Here is a 25,794-nt window from a genome sequence, read left to right as displayed (position 1 = left end):
TTTACTCTCGATGATGTTTTAGACATTTCCGATCTACGCGAGATCAAGTAATTCATGCCTCGTTAAGAAAATTTGGAAATAAATAATTTTCACAATTTTCGCGGAATAGTAGAAACATAATTAGTACGAAATAGAGTAGGTACGAAAAATACGGAAAACTATAAGTTATCGTTTTTTCGTTCTTTAACTGTCAGGAAATCTGTTAAAATGCATTGATTAATTGTTTTGTTGAGTCAAATTCATTTGTTCTTGATATTGACGGATCATTAATCATAAATATAAACACGTTTTATTAAAAAATGATATATGATATTTCATAAAAATTTTTTATATATATTTTTTACAAAAAGTTTGTTGAATTTAATTTTAATTTTAATTGCAAGATTTTTTTAAATACCTAAGAATCAATCGTTAAATCTTGCTATTTGTGTATTATTAATGAAATATTCTTATATTATATATAGAAATATTCACACAGAAACGTGAAGAAGAAATATTTAAAAAAATTTGAGAAAATCCTTGGGATACATATATAAATTAAAGACTTTCTGAGATGACATATACATACGAAAAAAAATTCTCCACATTCTTTGTCATTTAACTGTTAACCGGATATTTCGCGAAATATAATCTGGGTTTTGCCTAACAGACATTCCGTTTGTAGTTCGTCCGAGTTATATGGACTTTGAAGTCCTGTTAAGTGTTTCATTTTTAAGATGCAACTTTTTTCCATCTTTCTCTTTTTTTTCTTCGTTAAAATTGCAAATTTCTTATGCGCATGTATAAATGCGATTTTTATAATTTTGGAAAAGAATATTGCAGTTGCAAATAAATTGGCATTATTTTTGCTCAACGCGTACATAATTTACTCATTTATTTAAGACTTTTTAATGAAAAAAGACTATAAATAATTTAAAAAAATTACTTTAAAAATATTTAGTAAGTTGCATTGAATAGATGATTGCTACAGAGTGTCCGAGTCAGTGTCACTTCTATTGTATATTTATGTGTATAAAAAAATAGATAAAACGATATATTTATTACTGAAGATAAAAAAAAATCAAATAAAATTTTTGATTTACAAATAAATTTATTACTTATTACAACATTTGTTTGAATATTTGTCTGGAAAATTTAAAAACATTATTTATTTTATTTATATTACTTGATTACTTAGTACATTTTTGAATGTTAATTATACATATTTTTACCTATAAGTATTAGTAAGTTATCTTTTTCTTAGGTTGAAAATGTTATTACATTTTAAATGATTACATTTTTCTCAAATATATGAAAAACTATAAAATTATTGTTAATGATATATGTATAATAATTAGCGAGTATTGTCAGTTATTTGGACATTAATTATGCAAATATACATATATAAACAAAAGTGTTTAATTTGTATTAAAACTATATTGTCTTATGTTTAAATTATTTATTCTTTATTTATCTCATTATTAATTATTAATCTCATTTACGCTTTCTTCTTTAGCCGAAAATTTTATATGAATATAATATCGATAACAGATGCATAACTATTCCATCCAATTTGTTGGGTGCCTTATTGTGTATCGCATAAATATTCTTGTAAATCGTGCTCGATTACTGTCAAACCTTACGCTATCTGGGCACAATTCCATCTTGCTTGCCGGTCATTTTGAAAAAACGTGAATTAACGTTTGTGAAGATGTAGGGTGCATTCTCTGTAGGACAGAGTACCTTCTCCAGTATCTTAGGCATTCCGTTTTCCGTCTTGTTTCCAACCGGTTCCAACATATTGTTCCACAAAAGATTGGCGCCTGAAAACAAGAAGAAAACAAATATTAAAAAAAAAAAAACGAAAATATTACATGTGTCAATTTTGCGTCACTTATTTCGCTATTTTTTCCTAAAAGCAATAATGTGAGTAGTGCCAACAGTAAACTGGCGTGACGTTTTCTTTCACCATGACTCTTATTGACATCATCTAAAAGATACTTAATGATTTCTCTTCATTCACACGCCACTAATAAACACGCGCTTGCGTTTACAATGAGTCAGCTGCAAGGGAGATTATTTTATTGCTCAAATAAATTTTACTGCTCAAATCAATTTATTTTTAACCACTTAAATTGGTAAATAATTATTAACTAGCCAATCTTCGTGCAAAAGGTTTTTATTAATCCGGTTTTATTAATGGATTAATTCTTGCAAATTAATTCTCGACTGTCATTCTTATTACTTTAAATTATTATGGATTACAGAACATTTATGAATATGTGCGCTTATTACATGTCGCTGACATAACTAATAGTGTATATATTACATTCGTGTGGTATGAAATATTAAATTAATTTTCAAGTTGAATGTTACTATGTGCAATATGCAAATGGTCATAGTATCAATTCTTCAATAATACAATGAACATAATCATGCAAATCTAATTGATTTTTAATGTGAAAATTAACTTATTTTAGAAATTTTATTACAATCAGTTGAAGGTCATCTGCATTTGATTTGCATAAAATAAAATAAATTTTTAAATTTTTATATAAAATTAAAAATTACACTACTATTATATATATTTACAATATAATAACATTTCTCGAAAAATATATAGCATGAATTATACAAATTAAATAATAAAATAATATAATAATAAAATAAAATAACTTTTCGATAAAATCTAAATGAATATTATTGCGTAAAAAAATTTGCTAAATTTTTTATTGATACTCTTTTTATTTATTATTGGAACACGCCGATTTTCCGCGTCGCCTAGTGAAGTGCAACTGTTTTAACGCTTAGGTGATATTTTTCGATGTTGATAGGCGTAACTCAACCGATGACAGTAAATAACTATAATAAAGAGCATTATTATAAATATTACAATTACATGCCATTTGTAACATTTATAACATAGTTTAACATAAAGTTAATATTTTGCTTAAATAAAAAAATATTTTTTTAAAACAACAAAAGTAAAAATTAACATATCTTTTACTATATCTCTTACCGAGCGCATGTCCTTTCTGACTAAAGTGAAAACAGTCGTATGTGACCAAAGTAGGATCAATTGGTGGTGCACGAATAGGATCTGCATTAGGTGCATTGAATAATTTAGTAAATGGTTGTAACACCACCGTAAAATCTGGGGATTTATCATACCTATAAAGAAAGACAACAAATATATTCGTTAATGTTTTGTGTGTCGTATAAATAAATTTATGAATTTAATACACCGAACTATCTTAACACACATAAATCGAATATATATAATAACAAATTTCTTTTAATAACCTTTGAGAAAAGGATTAAAAATTAATAGGTTGCTGATTAAGTAAAATGTATTTAATTGTACATTGAATGTGTTAAGGATGTACCTTCCTGAGTATATTAAAGCTTCGGCGGCTTGTTGATAGAGCCGTGACATGTTCGCCGCGACAATTTCCGGCCGGTTACCCTTATGCATACAGGCGCAAAAAAGGGGATGCAATATCTTGCACATGATACTTTGCTTTACTCTAATTGAAACCGTGACATCTGTTACAAAAAAATAATACAGATAAATATAAGTATATAGATAAAATTTTTGTGAAAACTATAATATTATAATTAATATGCATTATAATTTTTGTTAGAAAGCATTTAAAAACTCTGTCAAAAAGAGGCATTTGAATCAGAGTACATATTGCAATAATAACATTTTTTTGTTTATATTATATAAAAAATTACTAATTACATTTATTAACTTTTCTCTACTATTTGTACAGAATGATTAATTAACAAAAATGGAAAATAGCTGTCTGATATATAAGCAACGTAAATGAGAATGAGTTAATAAGAGCTACAGCGCGGAAGTGCAACCGACTTCCGCACTTTGCTTCTTATTAGTTCGCTCCCATTTATATTGATTACTAATTAGATTTAATCTAACTAGCCTACTCATTAAATTTTTATTAAATTATCACCTATGGCTGGAATCAGATTGACTAGCGTACGAGGAAGCGCGATCTTTAAAAAATCAAGCGCTCTTTGTAAATGCAAAGCATAACGCATTGGCGAGAATTGTTGCGGACTGTAACATTGCGCCGAGCAAATATCATTAGCTCCAAATAGGATCGTAATAAGCTGAAACATAAAGGAAACGACTTTGTTAGAAATAAATAAAAACTTTAATAGCGACTATGTTTCTTCTCAACTACCTTATGTCGCAATAAAGAAATTACGAGACGCACGGATTATTACCTTCCAATGTTCCTTCATATTTATTTTCGGATCGCTTCTGATTCTCTGCACTAAGATTTTCGCTTGCTGCAATGCATCCTCCGTAGCAGCAACCGGAAAGGCGATGTTCAGCTTCGCCGAGGTTGAGTGAAACTCACCCGTATTGGTAGAGTATCCGGTTAATCTCGGATTGTACATCTGTATTACAATAATGAAGATTATCGCTTTTTTTATTATGAATGAAATAAAACATCGCGCTGGATTGAAGAAAATGAACATTTATTCTTACATAATTTTTTACAATTTTTTTCGCTCTACATATGTGATATACGTTTGCGATATGTTTGAAAGATCGATGAAACGTGGATACAAAGATTCCTTGAAACATTTCTTATACGTTATACCTTCAAAATGTTAGGAAGCGTGAGAAACTCTCTCCAATCGCCCTGGCCTCCGGCACACCAGCTGACACCACGTGACTCGATGAAGGTTCCGGTGGCGAACTCTTCCATGGCGCCGTTTCCGGCGACTAAAGAATCGCCAAGACCACCGACCACGTCGATGTCACCTGGTCTCAATCGATGAACGTTGTCTGGTATTGATAAAGATCTGCGAGAAATAAAATAAAAGTAACAGGGTGTCACGGGTATTGAAACTAATCAGCTGTCATTTTCGAGAAACATAGTTAGTTATTGAAAAAACAAAAATTGCATTGAAGAGAGAAAAGTCTGCAGTTTCCTTTTTAATGGTTATAAATAAAATTTAACAAATTGTTTGTTTATCAGTTTATTTTATTTATGAAAAATATACTAATAATCAAATAAGCTAAATATTTTTAAAGTGCACATTATCTTAGTGTGCAAAAATCAACTGGAAAGTTACAAGCATCTTGTCGAAAACAATTCTTCCCTCATGCAAAAAAAAAGAGACCTAGTCAGAGGATTTCATTTTAGGATGGAACGGCATCATACTGAACCCAGGAGGTCTTCGAAATCCATAAAGTTTATGGCATCCAAGTCATTGGTCTGGGATAAAAATTTGTCTAAGGAAGGGCTCGAATGATCATCATATTCACCGGACTTAAATTCGTGTGATTTTTTTCTTTGGAGATAAAGACAAGAGATTAAAGATAATAACTGGAAATCCAGAAACAGATTTAATAATAGCTATTAAAAAGATCGTCAAGAACATTAAATAAAGATATATTAGAAAAAGTTTTTGCGAGTTTTCGTAAAAGAATTGATTTTTATGCATTCAGATAGTACGCACTTTGAAAATATTTATTATTAGTTTATTTGATTATTAATATATTTTTTATCACTAAAATAAACTGGTAAATAAATACTTTGATAAATTTTATTTATACCCGTTAAAAACTGCAGACTTTCCTCTCTTCAATGCAATTTTTGTTTTTTTTTCAATAACTGTATGTATTCGAAAATGACAGCTGATTAGTTTCAATATCTTCTCGTGAGACACTCTGTATAAGTTTTGTAAATCTATCTATCGATTTAGAATTCACCATATCTTTGTCATACATTTAACATTAAACGCGATTGTTTACTGATACATAAATCATATTTATCGTCATTAAAAAGTGGTACAAATGTGATTATATAAATAACTCCAAATTTATAATCATAATAGGAGCATGCTCGTATTAAAATTATAAATTTGGAGTTATTTATATATTATCTGCGTAATGAAAATGCACGATCTTATAATCACCAAGAAAATTATTTTATGCGGTGGTTTTATGGTGGTTTTATGTGGTTTTGCATAAAATATTAATTAATAAATAAAATTATACCTGCCAGAATATACATTGCAAGGAAACGAAACGTTGTCGGGGATTATTGGTTGTCTTCGTACATTGCTGCGTAGTTTAGGATACGAAATTCCATTTTCATCGATTTTTTTCTGAAAATTTTATAATTTGAATATATACTTAATTGTGTTTGCTTTGTGTACATATGTACGAATAAATGTGCATGTAAGTTTTATCGTATTCGGTGTACCTAATACTTGTGCGCGGATTAATCACAATAATTCTGATAATGCAAAATGATTTTAAAATAAAATGCAAAAATTACGATTTTGCATTATTTATTATATTTATATAAAATTTGCTCAACTGTGCAATAAAATAGTAATTTCTCTTTTAATGGGATATGACACGCTTTGAAGCCACTCTTTGATGTCAATTACAATATCTAATTACGCGAGATTCGTATCTTTATTGAAGTGACACTCATCGTCAAACACATTTGAATAATTTGAGTGTGGCAACACAATTCGCGCAAGATATGATTTACAATTTAATTACCGTAACAATAATACAGAGGGAAGAAATTGTTTTAATGATAATTTTAATTCGAGCTACATTACAGGATTTTTGTATTCACACATTTTTTGCATAAATTATTAAAATAATATTAATTATTAAACTACTCATTTAATTTCGAAAAAAATACACATGTATAAAGTCAATGAGATAATAACGCCTGATAATAATGCAGATATATAAGAAAAATGTTAATAATGATTTTATGTAGTTACTGTTATTATGTAAATGACTAATTAAAGTTCTTCCATGATATTTTTGAAAAAGTGAAATTTAAATATAAAAAAAGTCTCGAAATTTAAAAATACTGTATAATCGAGAAAATAGTTTGCGACAGTTGTTAAAATTTTAGAAATATTTTTGAAGCTATATTTAACATATTTCCGGTACATTAACTAACCTGTTCTTACTAATATACATAAGAATTATTTCTACAATCAATTGTGCAAATGTATCTTCGAAGTAGAACGAGACTTTTCACTTGCGGTATTTTCTGACAGCGCATTTAAGCCGGTGTCGATTAGCGTGCTTAATATTCGACACACGTTTATACTCTTGCTTTCTTCGATTTGCATTCCAAAACGTGCATTGCGTAGCATCACGACTTAGATATTAGCATGTATAAATAATTTGTCATACCATATCGAAATAAATATGTCATATCCAGGTGTATCTTAACTATATTTATCGGATTTTTATGACATTAGTTTGGCAAATATTATTTATTACCTGCATATATTTTATTACAATAGGTATGTATTTTATGCATTAATATTTTATCTATTAAAATAATTAATTACTTAATTTAGATTAAGAAAAATTATTAATATTAAAAATTAAATTTTACATTTCACGAATTTTAAATATCTATTCTATGTAGATATTTTATAGGAAGAGCATGTAACGATAAAATTTGGAGAAGGAACAATATTCAAAGAAATAAAAGACCAAAAGTTTAGAAAATAATAATATATATAAGATTAATAATCATTATATAATTTATAAAAATATATAATGAATATGCGGATATATTGAAATGGCCCTGAACATATCTGATATGGCACAAGGCCTACAGGTCACTAAATGAGACAAAAAGAAATGTTCCTTTCTCCGATTGCGTAGAATGCAAAACATTCTTTTTTTCGAACTGTGCGTCGGTAGTTTACGGTTTCTACTATCGAGACTTCTTCCACGTTCTAATTTATTCTTTTTACTGATTTTAATCATATGAATCATAGCAAAAATTTATTATGAACCGAGGTAAATCACTATATATCATACTATAGGGCGTTAATGATTTTTCTATATGTTTTATATTGTTTTTATATTATATATTTTATTATATATTAAAATCAACGATTAAGAGAAAAAAAATGTTTAACAGATGTCGTATTCAAATTTTGTTAATCTTTACAATTATATTTTATTAATAATAATATTTTTGCAACTCTGACAAGAAATTACAAATCGTCTGAATAAAGGGAGATCTGATTTTAACTCGCAAATCACGTGCGATTTCTCGTTTGGTATGAACGTATTTGAATGATCTCCTGCATACTAAAACATTTTCGGTAATAATGTCTCTTGTCAGTCAAACTATTGAATTTGTGAACAATTACAAGCTTGGTAAACTCTCACTTCCTTTATCTTCAATAGTTACATTGCGGTTACAACTTAAATTGCAGAAATTAACATTAGTGGGACAAGTTTCTTTTTTTGCATAGCTTAGTTTTATGAATTTTACATATATATCTCTATATTACCAATAATTTTAGTACTATTTTTCTTATTTATTTAATTCATTAAATTATTTATTTATTCCAATTTATTAGATATATTTATTTTATTTTATTAATTTATTTATTTAATTCCTACAAATTAGTATAGATTTGGTAATTTAAAATTAGTTTAATACAAAAATTCTTTTCTCGAGTCATGCGTTGTTTGACAATTTGACAATTTATTCACAAAAGGATATTAATAATTTAATCAATATAAAATGTAGTTAATTAACTTCGCAATTTTAGTACCAAAAACTTACCTTGCCTGCTTGAAGTAAACTGTACAAGAAATCCATGAAAGATATGCAATCGGCCAGATGAAAACCAACAATGGCTAGATATAAGTAAATTATTTGAACTCTCATGATTCTCGAGAGTTATCAACGAGCGTTTCGAGAATTGATGATTGAAGAAATCTCTTTTTGATTTTCTTCAGACTTTTTTGTTCTTCAACTGCTAATCATTTTATGTTGGAAGATCTTTTGTTCGGCCTTCAACGGTCGAACGAGACTTCCGGTCGCCATCGATTCGCTGCCTTAATCCTAGGAAGCGAGCTTTGACAGTCTTTCAAGTCTTCGACTGGAGAGAACTGCAAACTTTGACGTATGTACAAGCCGTTATTTGCGCATGCATAGAGCGAGAGAATCATTTCGATAAAACCGCGACCAGATTCTCGTTTATTTAACGACGGATACCGCGATATATGTAGAGAGTTGTTTAGTTAATCTCTCTCTGATCCTTCAAGTAATGGATAAGTTTCTAACCAATATCTTCATTGAGAAGTAGAGATGCAAAATTTACATTCTCCGATTTTTCTTAATATTACGTTACATATGCAGTATGTTTTGTGTTCTATAATATATCTGTATTTTAAAATGAAAATATATAGAAACTGACTTTAAACATTTTTGACAGACAAAAGAGTCTTCAATCACTTTTCTTCGACACTTGTTCAATCTCTTCATTTTATTATAAATTTTAGTTTTTCGTCTGTCATGTTACTTGTATATTGACAATGTCACTGTCACTTGTATTGACGTTAGGATTGATTTGGAACAGCTATAGAAATTTTAGCACAGAATATACATAAATATATACAGTTCGTAAATTTAAAAAAATACAATTAGATCTGTAAAGTATAAAAAATTGTTTCTCTTCTCACTGATTTTGAGATACTAAACATATCATAATGATTAGTCTTTTTGAACTTTGTTAGCTTCGATATCTATGCTCTAGAAAAAGTGAATGTCTTCCAAGGATTTCGATATATCAACTTTAACTTTACATTATTCTTTTGATTAAAAATATATTAGACATACATTATGTTTTTAGTTCGTCTTATTTCAAATTACATCTCTCTAATTATATAACGATACAATGATTCTTCTTTTCATAAGCTATGATTTTACTTAATTTCTCAAGAATGTAAGACCAGAACAACAATATTTTGCATAATTTTGCAGGAATATAAATAATGAAATAGACAAAGACTTTGAAAGTGTCGCTTTACAGAATCCCCTTTGAAGAAACGAAAGATGCGCTTTCGCTGGTGTTTAAGTTCGCGTACCAGCCCCGCTGGGTATTTTCATAAATCACTTTTCATATCTTTAGAAAATACAATTTGTTATGCGAAAAAGGAAAAACGACGTTATCAGAATATTAAATCATATATGAATACATTAGCGTGAATATATGGATAGCTTTTTAACACGTGCATAAAGAAGAGAAATTATGTCTATATTTATATTATATATATATATATATATATATATAAAATAAATATTCTTTACTATTTTTCCATGAAGTAAAATGAAAAAAAAATGCTAAAGTTAATTAAATATTTTTTTTGAAAACGTTGTATTTTGTGTAAATTTAATTTATGAAAATTATGATTTATATAGTAGTTACAAGCAATATATATGTTTATACACATGTACCTTGCTATCCGGTGATCTGTTATCCCGCATCGTTACAATTGAAAAATTATTTAAGTGTCACGGAACTTGTTATTAAAAATTTGAAAAATTTTCATTATAATTGGATGTCTTTCCTCACTATATGTAAATCAACTTTTACATCTAACAATAAGATTAATTCTTTTAAATCATGAATATTTTTATCATGACAACACCTTGAAGTCAAAAACTAACACTGTGACTAATTTTCTTCCTTTTGCCGCAAAAATATTTCCTCGCGCAGAAGCGCTCGACAAACTGTCAAATAATTGTCTAAGCACCAAATTCTTTCGCGTGAAATTATAATTCTTATAAGTTATAGTGTTCTCGAAAACGTCGGGAAGCTTCGAGTGCCGGTTAAACGCGAAGAAAGCCGATTCTCTTCAGCGGTATTACTGGATGACACCACTAAACATGAATGAAGCGGGTCGAAGAGAGACGCTCTCGTGTCCATCGATGTGACCCCCACCTGTGTGAACATATTGATAGTTCCTCTGCATTCTTTCATAATCCTATGCGGTAGTAAAAAGAAGTATAAGTGATGAGACATTAGATATTACGGCTGATGTTACGATAAATCGCCTCTTCCTTCTTGTATTAATATACGCTTACATCACTTTATATACATATAGAATATAGACACATTATATTTGTTTGAATATTTATTGACAAATTCTCTTTTACAACAATTTCTCTGAAATTACAATTAAACATTATTAACATCAAGGATTGAATATCAAAATAATTTCTTTACCAATTGTATACCGGTATCGTGTTTATCTCTACTCTTACAATATAAGACGGCAAAGAAAAAAATTTTTAATTACATCAGTATTAGATGTCAAATATCGGTATGTAAAATCAAATATCTGATATTTATATTATTCAGGAATTTTTCTTTTAATGTTATTATTATATAAAACCGAAAGACATATCGATTTCAATCCTTGATTCATACATCTTGCAGTTTGCAACGTAATCGTAAATACATGAAGTATAATCGAAGAGAACATACATTAAATCTAAAAAAAACAATACAGTTATATGTTGCACTTAATGTTATATAATTTTTTACAGAATCACGAAATAATAATAATAATTAGAATAATTTTGTATCCATATATAATTACTCTATAAAGGATAATAAACATATTACAGCTTTGACTAATATTTAAATAATTATGATACTGCGATTACGTTTAAAAAATCACAGTATCATGTTACAATTGCTTCATTTATGACCCAATAATATGGTCGATACTTTCTCCTTACACAATAATCAGTTTTACTAGAGATTTTATCTTTTTTCTTAATCGAATTTTATATATATATATATATATATATATATATATATAAAATAAAAATAGACCGCGAGTAGTAAAGACGTAATTTTAAGAATAAGTAGAAAGAAAGGGAAAATATAATTAGAAGCTCCGTCTCTTTCTAATGAAAGAAAGTAGCAGAGAGCTGAATGCAAATGTGCATTAAAAATGCATACTCATGCAAATACACGTAAGCGCGAATGATAGAAAAGAAAGCATTATATATATATCTTCTCTTCTTTTTTATTTAATTCTTATAGCAAGATTGTGAAGATAGAAAATATGTTTGGTCTAGTTATCATCACCAGTTATTACATACTTCTTTTGGATTGAATGGACCATATACGCCTGAATTTACATTTGTAGCCAGAAAAGGTCTTTCCTCTGTTGGACACAGGAACGTTTTCCAAAGCGGTTCCCAGGTTTCCGACTTATGACCCACTGGTTGCAACAGATTGTTCCATAGACCGTTTGCATCTGCAAAAAAATAGAAACAAAATATTTTTAATGCAATTAATTTTTCAATATTGAATTAAATTTTTTTTTAGTTTGTATTTAATCAGAATTTTAATAATCTGTTTTATATTTGGCCGTCTTATAACATGTGGCTACAATAATTTTATAAAATAAGCAGCCTATCAAATGAATTATAATACTCGTAAATATAACGATTATTATTACGTACCTTTTGCAATTATTGCAATATTATATGTTAATTAGCAACTTTGAAAAAATAAAATTAAACGGTTTTGAATACAGAAAATTAAAAATTGAAAAAAATTTTTAAACTTAAAAATTAAAGAAAGTTTATGCAATATTTCTTGTTAGAGAAAAGTGAACTTACATAGAGCATTAGTTATTTGTCTAAAGTGAAGACAATCGATACTTAAATATTTATGTATAGGGACAATTCCATTTTTATTTTTTGGCAACAATGAATGCCTCAGAATAGGTTGAGCTACGACTGCGAAATCATCACTCTGCCATTCTGGCATCAAAGAGATCTCAATCTCTGCCTGCGACCACCTAAAATATTTTTCCCAATTTTTACTCAATTTCTATATACTTAACCACATTAGCGTTAATCAAAAATAATTATTGGGATTAAATAAGAATAATGTGGTGAGCTTACCCTTCTATTATTTGATAGTAATATTCTCTATGGGGTCTAAATGAAAAGCCAAACATACAAGGGCATTCGAAACCCATTGTGAGGGAACAGTTTATCGATGGATTTCCCCATTGAGCTTCAACCAAACACTTTGAACTTATAGGCGCAATTATAGACACAAAACTTTTCGGCATGTTTTTCTTCAGTATTCTTAAAACGTCGATTACATTTTGTTTATGATCTGCTATAACTTTTTCGGCTGTTGGTTCATAGCATATGTTAGCACAAAAATCATTGATTCCGATATTCATCGTAATGAACTGTAAATAAAGTTTATTGTTATCAATATCTAATTGTCAGAATAAAATATTTTCCGTAATAAAAAGCGCAGAAGTAATACTTTATAAATGTAGCATAATAACGGAAATAAAAATTACAAAATTATGGGAGATGATAAGAAAAACTTTTCATTAAGTTTTTTTTATGCGAAAAAAGTCGACTTAAAGCTCTTGAAAAAGAAGTTCCTGTGATTATTTATAATTAACAAGTACAAATAATAATAAACAATTACTTGAAACCAGTTTAAATAATAGCACTTGTTATTTATCGTTCCACGATGTTTGTAACAAATTAAATTAGTCGAGTAACGTACCTTCCAAACATTTTTGTAATTCGTACCCACAAATGGATAACTTTTAAGTCTCTCGACTAATACCGCCGCATCATAAGGCAAGTCCACAGACATAGAACCGATTTCAGCGACGTGACATTCCGATGCCTCGTCAGTTACCAAAGACGTTCCTGTTGAATATCCTACTACATTGGGGTTGAATTCCTAATATATAGATAAAATTTCTATGTGAAAATTTCTATATGATTCATTTGTATCATTAAATTAACCATTACTGTTCAAGACGTTGATTCAATAAAATATCACGTTTAATTTTTCTAATTAATTTCTTCAATTATTTATTTACTATTAATGTTCATGGAAAAGATCAAAAATTTTAATTTTGAGTATCAATTCTTTATGAGAATAAAATAAATAAAAAGAATTAAAAAGTAAAAATATATTTTGTTTATAAAGATCTTATCAGCTGTTATTATATTCTTATGTAATCTAATAAATTTGAGTATATTATTTTATATTATTATCTTATATCAATCCAATTTAGAATTACACCAATAATAGAGTTTATTCGTTGTAAATATTTAAGTTTTTATTACGATAGTGAGTGTAAGAGCAATAAACTTAAATTTCAATGAAATAAAAAATGTCACTATCAATATGTATTGTCAGAAGAATATTGATCGTTTTAAAAGTCTACCTTGAGGATGTTGGGAACAGTTAGCCACTTTCTCCAAGTGCCTTCACCTCCGCCAGCCGCGGTGACTCCTCTATTACTTACGAAGAGTGCTATGAAACACCTTGAAAAAACGGCGGCTCCAGATGTAAGAGAATCACCCAATGTGCCAATCAATTGAATATCTCCCGGTCTTAAACAGTTCACATTTTTTGGTGGTACCTTTGATCGACCAACTGAAAAATTTATCATCAATTATGTAGCGTTCCAGAAGGAAAATGCATAGTGTATTCCTCTTCCATGTTGCATATGTAATCGCTATTTAAAAGTATACATAATATTTTATTTGATTAGTTTCAAGTTAATATTTTTTTTTTATTAGAACATCGAGACACATAATTTTAAAATAATTAATCTACAAAACAAAAGTATATTTTTAGTTGATTTAAAAAAAAAAGTGAATCTTGCTTTAATCGATTAAAGATTCTAAGATTTAAAGTTATAAAGATATTTTTCTCTCTCTTTCTTTCTTTCGATTTGAAATTCAGCCACTTTGTCCTGATGCTTTTCTAATTTACAAGGTTTTCTAGTTTCTTGAGGGAGGTATGAAAGATATTAAAAATGAATCTCAAACTTGATTATTTAAGCACATTGTATCGCTAAATAAAATTTGTGCACAACCGCATAGGTTCAAGAAAAAATTAATTTTCCTCGAAATTTACTTTGGCACTACACACATATCCCCATCTAGCTTTTAATGACCCGGAGAATTTAAATGTTTTCCATATGAAAATCAAAGCCGTTTTTCAGAAGAGTCGTATTCTTTATTTTACTGTGTTATGAAGATATATATTGCAATTATCAAAAAAATAAATTTTTTTTTGCCATTGTTTTAAGCAACTTTAACGTTTGAGAAGAAGAGACTATTTTGAAATTTTTAATGAAAATATTATTGTATTTGTGACAAAGAATATAGCAATGGTGAAAATAGCTGTGCAATGATGAAATAAATGAAGATAATAAAAATAGTTATGAACAAATGATGCTGGATAATTATTAGCGAAAGTATTAAAATACTGATAAAATACTAGTAAATGTCTTACGTGAAACATTGCAAGGAAACGGAACATTTTCGGGAACGGGCTCTTGGGTTGTTCCTGGCGGTGGTCCTAGCCATTTTTCTATCGGCCCTGTAAGATTAACAAATCACACATATTAAAATTTATTATAATGTACTTTTAAATTATATATCTTACATAAATTATACATTATAATAGCGTAAACAGGAGATAATAAAATAATAAAGATTACTCGCATTGCATAAATAGGCAAAATAGGGAAAAAAGACGATAATTATTTATATAATAAAACAAATTTATATAATAAAATAAATAAATCTGCTATTACTAAATAATGATAAAATACGGAATAATGTTGTGCGATTCTCTAAATGTAATCCGGTACGTGCGTCGAATTATCGGCCAAGACAATGAATTATGTAGAAGAGCAGTCACAGTAGTAGGAAGCAACAAAGTAGAAGCTTCGCGAAGACGCGAGTTACATTCGTTACATTGCCGCGCATGTCAGAAAGAAACTACTTCCTTTAAACTACATTAGAAAACGTATGCATGTATGCACGTATTTTTTAATCAAAGTTAATATTTAATTAATGATTGTTCATGAATTACGTTATAAAAAAGAACTTTTATGCACAAATAACAAATAGCAAAAGATGGCAAAGAAATAACAACAACAAAAATATAACTATCATTAAAATTATACATACTCGTTATATTATGATTAATCTTTTTGCAATTCCGCCAGAAATTCCAAAGCGTATGCCATTATAAACGTGAATTGAAATACTCTAATATTTATGTAATTCATACTATTAAGCTTTATTGACTGAAAGTCACCACAGAATTCTTGAATCAAATTAGTTATTTAATATGTTTGAAAATTTTTTAAGACTTTGTCGATTTGCATATGTACGAATATTTATTGTGACTGTCAAAAGAAAATGTCTTCTTATATTATATAACTCTTATCATACATATAGTCAATTAATGTAAAATTAAAATTAAAATAACATTGATGTCAATTGAGTTGAAATAAATTGCAAAAAAACTATTAAAAATGAATAAATTTTATAACTAGCTCACGATTGTATAACTTTGCATACGTAAGTCGTAAATGTATATCCATCGAATATGATTGATAATCGAAAAATTATCAGAAATAAATATATTTTTTAACGTCACGACTCGATAATTTTGCACGTGATTGTAAAAGCACATCAATTCAATATGACCGAGAAAATTATCAGAAATGAATAAATTTTATACCTAGTCCACGATTTGATATCTTGGAACATAAAGTTATAAATGTGCAGCTATTAACTTAGAATCTGAAAATTATTAAAAATAAATAAGTTTTATAACTAGCTCACAATTTTATAACTTTGTACACGAAGATGCAAACATATATTCATCGAATGCGATCGAATTACAATTGCAAAATGTTCACAAATGAATAAATTTTATAATTAGCTCACAATTTTATAACTGCGTAAAATCATCGAATGAATTAGACTCGTAAGATTATAAAAAAAAATGAACAAATTTAGCTCACGATTTTTTATAATTTTGTACAAAATCCTACATCCATTTATCGAATTAGAATAGGCACATTTAAAAAAATATGAAATTCAGAAATATATGGGAACGTATAAAAAATTTACATTCTCTACGTACATATAATTTATGATATATGGCAAATTTGAAAATACAATGTGAAATTACATTGTGCAAACTTGTACGAATTATCTTAATAGAAAATTAAATTAAAAATAGTAAATATATTAAATATTTTGGACACTTACTTAAAAATAATGCTCAATAAAATATACTTATTATATCGAGATGAAAATTGCAAATAAATGCATTTCAGAACGGTGATAAGATCTTATAATTAGTAATAAATCTGTAACCTTTTAAAGAAACATCGAAGAAAAGGAATTAAGAATGTAAACCCTTTTTTTCACAATCTTACCCATATCTATACATACATACCATAATAATCTTCAACCCAATGACGCAGACCGGCAAATATCTCGTCGTTAAAGGGAGTATCCAGGGCAGTCTTAACAGGTTGACTTGATGCTCTCCAACGTAACTGCAACAGCAGGATGCAGCAGAACCATTTCCACATTGTCTCCTAGATTGATAAAACCGATGATAAGAAAATTAAAATTTGGAGACGCTTCGGCAATACCGTAAACTGTTTGGTAATGGAAGCGTATTGCACCGTCCAAAATCGAGGTACCAAATGACCCATCGCACAGCCCAACTTGCGAGGAAGACTCAAATGCAGTACAGAAATCGCAACCTTGATCAGAAGCAAGGTTATTCCTTATTTTACACCCCGTTACGGGGAATAATAAACCGCGATTGCTTCATAATGATAGGAAACAACGCGATGAAGGCAAATATCTTATCTTTTTTACCATTCAACTTTTTATATTATTTTTTAATATTCTTAAAAATTACGTAAAAAATAGTTTATGTCGCGTAATATTTGTCCTTCAATTCCACCAGGCATTTGATAATCGTGTATTAAGTCACGCGTAGCAAATAGGGAAACCGATCATATATATCCATACTTAAAATGTTTTACTATTTAAAGACAAATATCTATAAACTTAAAGAAATAAAATCAGATTTTTATTCTTCGAGGAACCAGAAAAAATGATGGGAAAATACATTTTGAATCCTAAATGCATCTAGTTACGATGTATCGTTCAGTGGATGCAATTGATAATATCATAATAAAATAATTCGGATAATAACATAATTGTATTAATAAAAAAATATTTAAAAACTATAATACATAACTATAAGACCTTATAGTTATCTTTTACTCAAATATCAATTGCAATTCTGTTGATTTAAATAATCTCTTTAACATGCCACTGAGATCAAAATTCGTCTTGCATATCTGTTGAATCATTGTTACATGTATCAATTTTATTGAAAAAGAATACAAAATAAATATAAAATAAACTATAAAAAGAAGTTAAATTTAAATATAAAATAAAATAAAAAATCAAGTATTAAATTATTTAAATTTATTTTAATTATTTAAATTTAATTAAGTAAGTAAAAAAATAATATAAAATAAAAATTAAATTACAACAATTAAATATTAAAAAAAATTGAAATTATTATATTTATTATAATAAGTAAGTAATTAATAAGTCATAATTGTATTATTGTTGCTATATTTTTTTATATATCGCGCGCGCGCGCGCGCGCGCGTGTGTGTGTGTGTGTGTGTGTGTGTGTGTGTGTGTGCGTGCGTGCATGTGTATGTGTGTGTGAAATATAAATATAAATTACTTGAATGATCAATATTTCACAAAAAAGCACTAGAATAAAGAGCAAAAAAAATAAATTTAATAATAATTAAATTTCTTTTTCTTTTGCTCTTTCTAGTATTTTTTCTGAAATATTGATCATTCAAGTTTGTCTTTCTCATTGATTCAATCTCAATTTTTTAATTAAATGATTTTTTCTGACTCTCAATGTTCATTCTGATTAATCGAGAGGTCCACGTATCGAACAAAGTGTGTGTATCAGTTATCTTCTGCTGCAATTCTCCTGCATATGTATAAGTCGCTTATACAATTTGCCGCGAGATTGCGACAGTCACAAAACTGGTGGTAATATCGATATTACAATGGTAGTTACTGTATTATATTATCACCACAAGAAAATTGTGGCTGATCATAGCAGGAGTTCGACTACTGCTACTAACAGCGCCTATTTTACCAGCAGACGTTTCGAATACGTTTTTTGAAGCACTAAAATTATTTAATGACGAACAAATAATATAATTCTAGACATTAATAATAAAACTAATACACTTGACAAGATATATATTTACAAATGCGTTATTTTTTATTTATATTTATTCTATTTATCTGCAATTATAACGAGTATAACGGCAAAGTACTTGAATAAATATTTAACGTAATATTGTAAAATATTTAAAAAAATTAATAAATGTCTATTCAGAATGTGTTTATAAATGAAATGTTGAAGTACCTACGTAAATGTCACTACAATATGTGTATTTATGATTATCTATTTAAGTAGATTAATTGTCATATTACTAATGATTTCAAGAGTATTAATAATATTAATGAGATTAAATTTTATTAATAAAACTTTTTTGCGTAAAGAGTGCAGAATTACTCAGAATAATTCTTTAAAAAATTTTTTTTTATTTCATCAACCATTGTATGAATAATTTGAATTATGTTCGGTTTAAATTTTGTATCTACTGTAGACAAAGTATTACACATGAGAGATAAATAATTCTATATATTATCATTATAGAGCATATACATATATAGCATATAGAGCATGTACATATAAAAAGATAACTAACTCTACATAGCTACTCTATGTATTACTACGATATCTTGAGGCAAAGAAAACAAGTGTTCTATTGTGTAAGCGATAACTTTTACTTTTTCTTTTTTTCAACGCCTCATCGATAATATTTAATATCAAATTATTTAAATTTTAATCATTATTATAGAACGAATATTAAGGATTATTATACTATTATTTTAAAACTTGTTTGATAATAATTTTGCAAGAAAAAAGAAATGTCCAAAAAGGTCAAGAAAGAATCGATTTATATAATTAACACTTGAATTGAACGAGGAGATGTTCGATTTGACTTTGATTAATAAACTCGGTATTACATTTCGCAATTTAAGTTTTTTTTTTACGATAACTTTATGGAAAACAATGATTATAAAATATCGTAATTATTCAAATACAAATTCTGTTTATGTAATGTTTATATTTTAATAAAATAATCTCACATTTATTTACGCCTTTAAAGCTTGACTGACAAAAAATTATTTTGTATATTTTTATTAGCTCACAACTGGAATACGACCAAATTCGATCCGGTTTGAAGCAGATTATCCCAGCAAAGGATTAATATATCGCGCGGTCTCTATTGGAATTCTTCTTCCTGCGCAGTACCCGAATTCTCACAGTCAGACAAGGATGCCTTGAGGGTGAGAGGAGCGTGCTTCAACATTTAGGAGACTTCTATTTTCAGCAGCAGTGCGCCTCTTGTCGGACATCGATCGTGGGTTTTTTCCATGTAAGTAAGACATATATAAGAAGTCGAAACCGGAGGATCTAAGTTAGAAGAGAATGAGAGAAAGAGGAAAAAGGAGAGCAGAGAATCTTTCTCAGGGAGGGCTGGTGGAAGACGAGGGTTTGTTAGAGGTCAAGGTTGAAACGAGTAAGCTCTTCCCTCTCTTCGCTTTTCCTCTCGTCATCTCTCTCTCTCTCTCCCTCTCTCTCTCTCCCTCTCTCTCACTCCAGTTTTCTCTCCTTTCTCTGGATCGGCGTCGAAAGCACAAATTTCCATTATGTCTTCTAAACTGATATCCAGAGTTGCTGACCGTTAATATCGGTCCAATATATGTGTGATGTGATACATGTGATTTCTGATACGAAAGCGCGAGATGTATATGAGAAATCAATCATTTTGTAATCTTTGTTTAACATCTATAGCTGAGAAAAGAGATGACATTAATCTTTTTACATACGATAAGTTTAGTGTTATTCTGAACTGAATTAAGTCCATATAATTTGTAAAATCTTTTAAATACGTAATAAAATCATATCTCTAAAGTAGTGAAGTAATATCTCTAACATACGATTATTCATTCTGTCTTGTATGTTAAAATAAATAGCAAAAAGCGAGAAAAACAGAGAGACGATTATTCAAATTGACCCAGTTATAGCGTAAAGTTGCAGGAATCAAATAGTTGAAAAACAATTACATATTTATTAATAATTGTTTTGCTAAGAATTTTCCAGCAAATATATTTTTAACTAGCATTATAATGAATCATAATTATTGTAATGATATAAAGAGACAATCGTAATCAGTGACCACCGAAGTCGCCGGAGGTCTTCCCGACTTATCTTCTCGAAATTCTATTCCACAGATAATTAGCGTTATCAACATTCGTTAGTATACAATGGTAGAACAAGCTCTTATGACTATCTTGTAATTTAGCAGTCTTATATACATAAAATCACGCTTTGTATTTCGATTCTGTTGGAATGTTTGTTAAACTTCTGACAAGTTAAAATTCCGACAAAGTTTTAAAACATCTTATTATTTAAACATTTCAGCATAATATATATATATATTATAAAACATAAAATACACCAACACATTATCAATAATATTATATATTATTAGAGTAAAGATTAATTAAATAACTTTGAATAGTTCTTGTTACCCATAAATATATGTAATTCTAATATTCTAAAAATTATGAATGAATGGTAAAAACAGATGTCTCACTTCATTGACGCAAACCTACAATTTTACTTTTTAAATTTTTTTATCGTTAAAAGAGTTAATCACAATAACAAAGCGCATTGTTCGACTTGTGTAGTTTGGACAAAAATGAAAGAGAGATAACGGAACCTTATTCTTTGCATTGCATAGCATTCTACAATAATACTATCTTTTCCATAATATAATCTGTTCCATTCAGATGTAAAGACAAATTTCTACATATGCAAAATATGCAAAAAAAATTACATAAAAGCCACGTGTGCCGGTTGAATTATATAACGTCATTCGTCTGTCCGTTAAAATGTGTAGCTAAACGAAATATGATTCGTTGCATACGAATCGCATAACGCAATCTTATGAGAAAATCGTCGACACGTGTTCATATCATGATAATCACAGACGTTTCTATGTAATGAAGTAGATTAATTGTTATAAATATAACTGTGTTGTAACATATATTACATGCTCGATTATTGAAGATGATAACTATAAAATTTCTTATAAATATATATATATATATATATAAGTGATATAAAAGTGTTATATATAAGATTATAATTTATATTAGGAAATGACTATAAAAGCGATTGCTTAAAACATGATTTGCAAAATAGTTGTAATCAGTTGTATTCAATGTCGTAATAGTCAAGTCATGGCAATGATTTCCAGATTTTTCGTTCTCGAGGAATTCTATCAAGATCTGGTCGACCATTGACAATCGACAGGTCAAGATTGAGTTCATGTTCAGGATCACAAGATATCTTCTATAAATAATAATTAGATTCATACAAACGCGCATATTATCGAAAAATTACGCATAGCTTTAAAGCTGGTAATAATAACAATAAGAGCGACGAGATGCATGTTTAGCTTTTTTTAACTTGTGTGTCACTCTTAACTCGTCGAATGATTTGCAGAATTAAGCACAAGCTGACGAAACAGCATTTGTGGAAACATTTGTTGAATAAAAAACACGCAGCTTATCTCGCGGATTTTTCCGCTCTCATCGTTTCGCTGATTCTCATTTGCAAAGATTTGAAATATTATAAATCACTAACGTGTCTTTCGAATTCATAAGCTAAGAATGAAAGAATCAATATAAAATGCACGTACATTTTACAGCAAGTTATTTTAACAACATAAACTACCACGTATAAAAAGATGCATATGGACAGTTTGTTTCAAAAAAATCAATTCATAATTGCAGCTTATTGCTGCACGAATAATAATATATCTATAGAAATATAATATTATTAAAATAAATGCGCGATAAAACGATAAAAGCCAGCTAAAGTTCACACGTTAAAGATTTTTTCTGCTTTATCGTAGCAGATATGTTTATTTTTTTCTATATCATATCACGCTAAAATAAAGAATTAGAATGTAAATTTATATTTGTTATTTTTATATTATAAAGACGTTAGCGGTAATCTAATTAGCTTCAGGATATAAAATCTTAATGATATGTATTTAATGATGCACACATGCTTATAACAGTGATACGAGTACAAAGGATCGCTTTATCAGCTGTCTGTTCATATTCTTTGATGTATCTAAGCGTAATGAACGCGATGAAAATCACGCTAATTAGACATCTACTGGTTTATACATGCGGTATGCGTGTCGGTTCAATGAACTCGCGAACGATATTGATCTAATTCCAAGAGACGCCTAAACGTGTAACCCCCGCGCACGTCAACGCGATATAAATGAAAGTTATACGATCTCAAAGGAGATAAAAGATAATTAAAGATTCTAGAAAATAAAGTAGATAATCTGTTACAATAACATAAACGTAGATGTTTATCTCTTCGGAAGTTGTGCTTCAAGTATTTATCAGAGCATAAAATGTTATCAGATTCACTATCTCATGCAATTTTATGTATGTACTTTACCAGAGCTTCAAGCAGCGACGGTTTATCTATAGAATACATAAAATTTGCCATAGTTGATGGTATGTTATATTAATACATTTAAATTATCAGAATTCTTGTAATATTTGTCACTGACTCGATTTAAAAAGAAAAATTTAACTCTGTCGTTCTATGACAATAATTTTCACGATAATAATTCCACAGATTTTAAATTTATCTCGAATACATATGTTAACACATGATAAAAAAATGTCAGACTTTACTTATAAACGCTTTAAGATTTTTAATTCTGGATATTAAAAGAAGAATTTTTATGTGATAAAGAGGATATATATATATACGCATTGAGTTGAAGGATTTTTGTTTACAATGAAGATTTTACTAATATATATAATAATAATAGAGAAAAAAGAAGAGAGAAAAGGTGCTCCTTAAAATGCAATAATTATAATTCTTATACTTTTTTAAGAGGACAATTATTTTATTATTAAAAAATATTTGCATTTTAATATTAGAAAATGTTTACATTTGGTACATTTATACATTTCCTGAAGTTTAGAAAAGATTTGAAATCAGGCATTCTGAAAGTTTCAGATATCAATAATAAATTATAAAGTTGATATGAATTAATTTCCATATCTACTACATGTGTACGTTTTAAATTAAGCGTTTCAATAATCCTTGTATCGATTACCACTGATACACATTATATTGTATGTGTTTAATCTTAATATACTATAAAAAAGGCTGCGCATGTGTTCCTAACATCATAATAAAATTATTACGTGATATTTGTGCTAATTAAACTTCTTTATTTCAATATATGGAAATTAGTCTCTTCAAAGTATATATAAGGATTATATAAAACCAATGTTACTAACAAAATTATTTAACATAATCGTGCATTAAATATTTAAAAGAGACTTCGAAAACTTTTCTTATATTTTAAATTTTTTATCACAAAAAAACATAAAGATTGTATAAGAAAATAAAACTATAACACAATTCAACATTGATGATGTCTTATTTTTTTACTTGTTGTTAAAAGTTAAATTTTAAAAGTTAAAAAGAAATAATTTTTAATTAGAGCAAATTTTTTTGCACTAGCACATTTTTATTAAGTATTAAATATTATCACCCCCTAACTTTCATTAGCTGTTGATCAGTTTTAGAATAGTATGTTAATCGCTGAAAAAAAGACTTATCTGAAAACAGAAAAATAAAAATAGCTTCGTATGACATCATGACACTGAAGCTATTGAGTCACTATTATGAATTAGATACCGATAATCTTACAATTTTTGCGGAAAAAAAAATCGAAAAAATTTCGTCAGTCTGTGATTACAGTCCACTTCCGAAGATTAATTTGATACCACAACTCGAATTTATGATTTATATACAATAATTATGATTTATATACATAACGATGTGCAATAATTTTTACAACATTGTAGCTTAATTTTTTGCATTAATTTTATGAAATTATAACGACAAAAGAGAGTTTCAAACAGGTAAATAGTAAATAAACATACATGTATATATATTTATATACTTATCTCTCTCTCTCTCTCTCTCTCTCTCTTTCTCTCTCTCTCTTTCATTCTCTTAAATTTTTAAAGTTATTAAAAATTAAAAAATTATATTAAATTATTCATGAATTCATCACGTGACTCGATATTACGCTAAAATGAAATAAAAATCTCTCTTTTACTGGCGTTGTCTATTTCAGCAAAAAACAATGTATGCAGATCGAATGAGTATTTGTAAGATTCAAATCGGATTTGAATTAAAAAATCAAAGAGCGCTTTATAGATGCTTCTAGATTACTCGCAAAAGTGGCATTTTTTAATGCAATTTGATTTGACGATAATGAAAAAAATTTCAGTCATGAAAAAATTGTGACAATCTACATAATTTAATTTTTTATTTTAGATTTGGGTAATCATGCAATAACATATTAATCAAATAATTGTATCTATATACAATTAACGAACAGTTCATTAAATTAGGTTCGACGACATTATTTCCAAGTATACGTCGAGTTAGATACGAAGTGATAATCGCTATCGCTAATTTAAGTTGCCAGTCAACCACGCAATCATTTCACTTTTATTAAATGATTCATAACGTCATATCTAAATAAAGCTTGACATGTAGAATGACATGTAGAATGATCGACAATTTTGACGTCATTTCCAAGTAATGTGTAACTTGACATGTAGAATGATCGACAATTTTGACGTCCAAGAAAAGCTTTAGGCAATCTTCACTACCATTACAACATGTTACGCATATTTGTATTTTTATTGGCATTCAAATATTGAGGAAAAAAGCGCATTTTCTTTAGAAATAAAATATGTTAGCCAAATAAATAAATAAACAACATTTTATTATATTATTTATAAGAAAAAAGAAGAATTAACAATTTCAAATTTCTTTCAATTTTAGACTTTTAATTTTCACCTTTGCCTGTTCATATTTTCTACA

General features: G+C 28.1%; 2 protein-coding genes across 2 annotated transcripts; both read right to left on the bottom strand.

Annotated features, from left to right (window-relative positions):
- Positions 1-1,469: 1,469 nt before the first annotated feature.
- LOC140672492 (phospholipase B1, membrane-associated) lies at positions 1,470-10,016 on the bottom strand. The gene is made up of 8 exons (XM_072904687.1): positions 8,595-10,016; positions 6,020-6,129; positions 4,614-4,818; positions 4,231-4,407; positions 3,954-4,113; positions 3,366-3,525; positions 2,999-3,150; positions 1,470-1,802 (listed from the first exon to the last, which is right to left on the bottom strand). The coding sequence occupies exons 1-8, from the start codon at positions 8,697-8,699 to the stop codon at positions 1,624-1,626; spliced, it is 1,248 nt and encodes a 415-aa protein (XP_072760788.1). The 5' UTR covers positions 8,700-10,016; the 3' UTR covers positions 1,470-1,623.
- A 917-nt stretch (positions 10,017-10,933) lies between these two features.
- Positions 10,934-17,368, bottom strand: LOC140672491 (phospholipase B1, membrane-associated-like). Its single transcript, XM_072904686.1, has 7 exons — positions 17,098-17,368; positions 15,130-15,216; positions 14,051-14,262; positions 13,375-13,557; positions 12,744-13,042; positions 12,456-12,637; positions 10,934-12,088 (listed from the first exon to the last, which is right to left on the bottom strand). Exons 1-7 carry the CDS (start codon positions 17,234-17,236, stop codon positions 11,913-11,915), a joined length of 1,278 nt encoding a protein of 425 aa, XP_072760787.1. The 5' UTR covers positions 17,237-17,368; the 3' UTR covers positions 10,934-11,912.
- Between the last annotated feature and the right edge of the window lie 8,426 nt (positions 17,369-25,794).

This window comes from Anoplolepis gracilipes, chromosome 13, assembly GCF_047496725.1.
Source record: "Anoplolepis gracilipes chromosome 13, ASM4749672v1, whole genome shotgun sequence".
NCBI classification, from domain to species: domain Eukaryota; kingdom Metazoa; phylum Arthropoda; class Insecta; order Hymenoptera; family Formicidae; genus Anoplolepis; species Anoplolepis gracilipes.
This window is presented reverse-complemented; position numbering and strand designations above follow the sequence as displayed.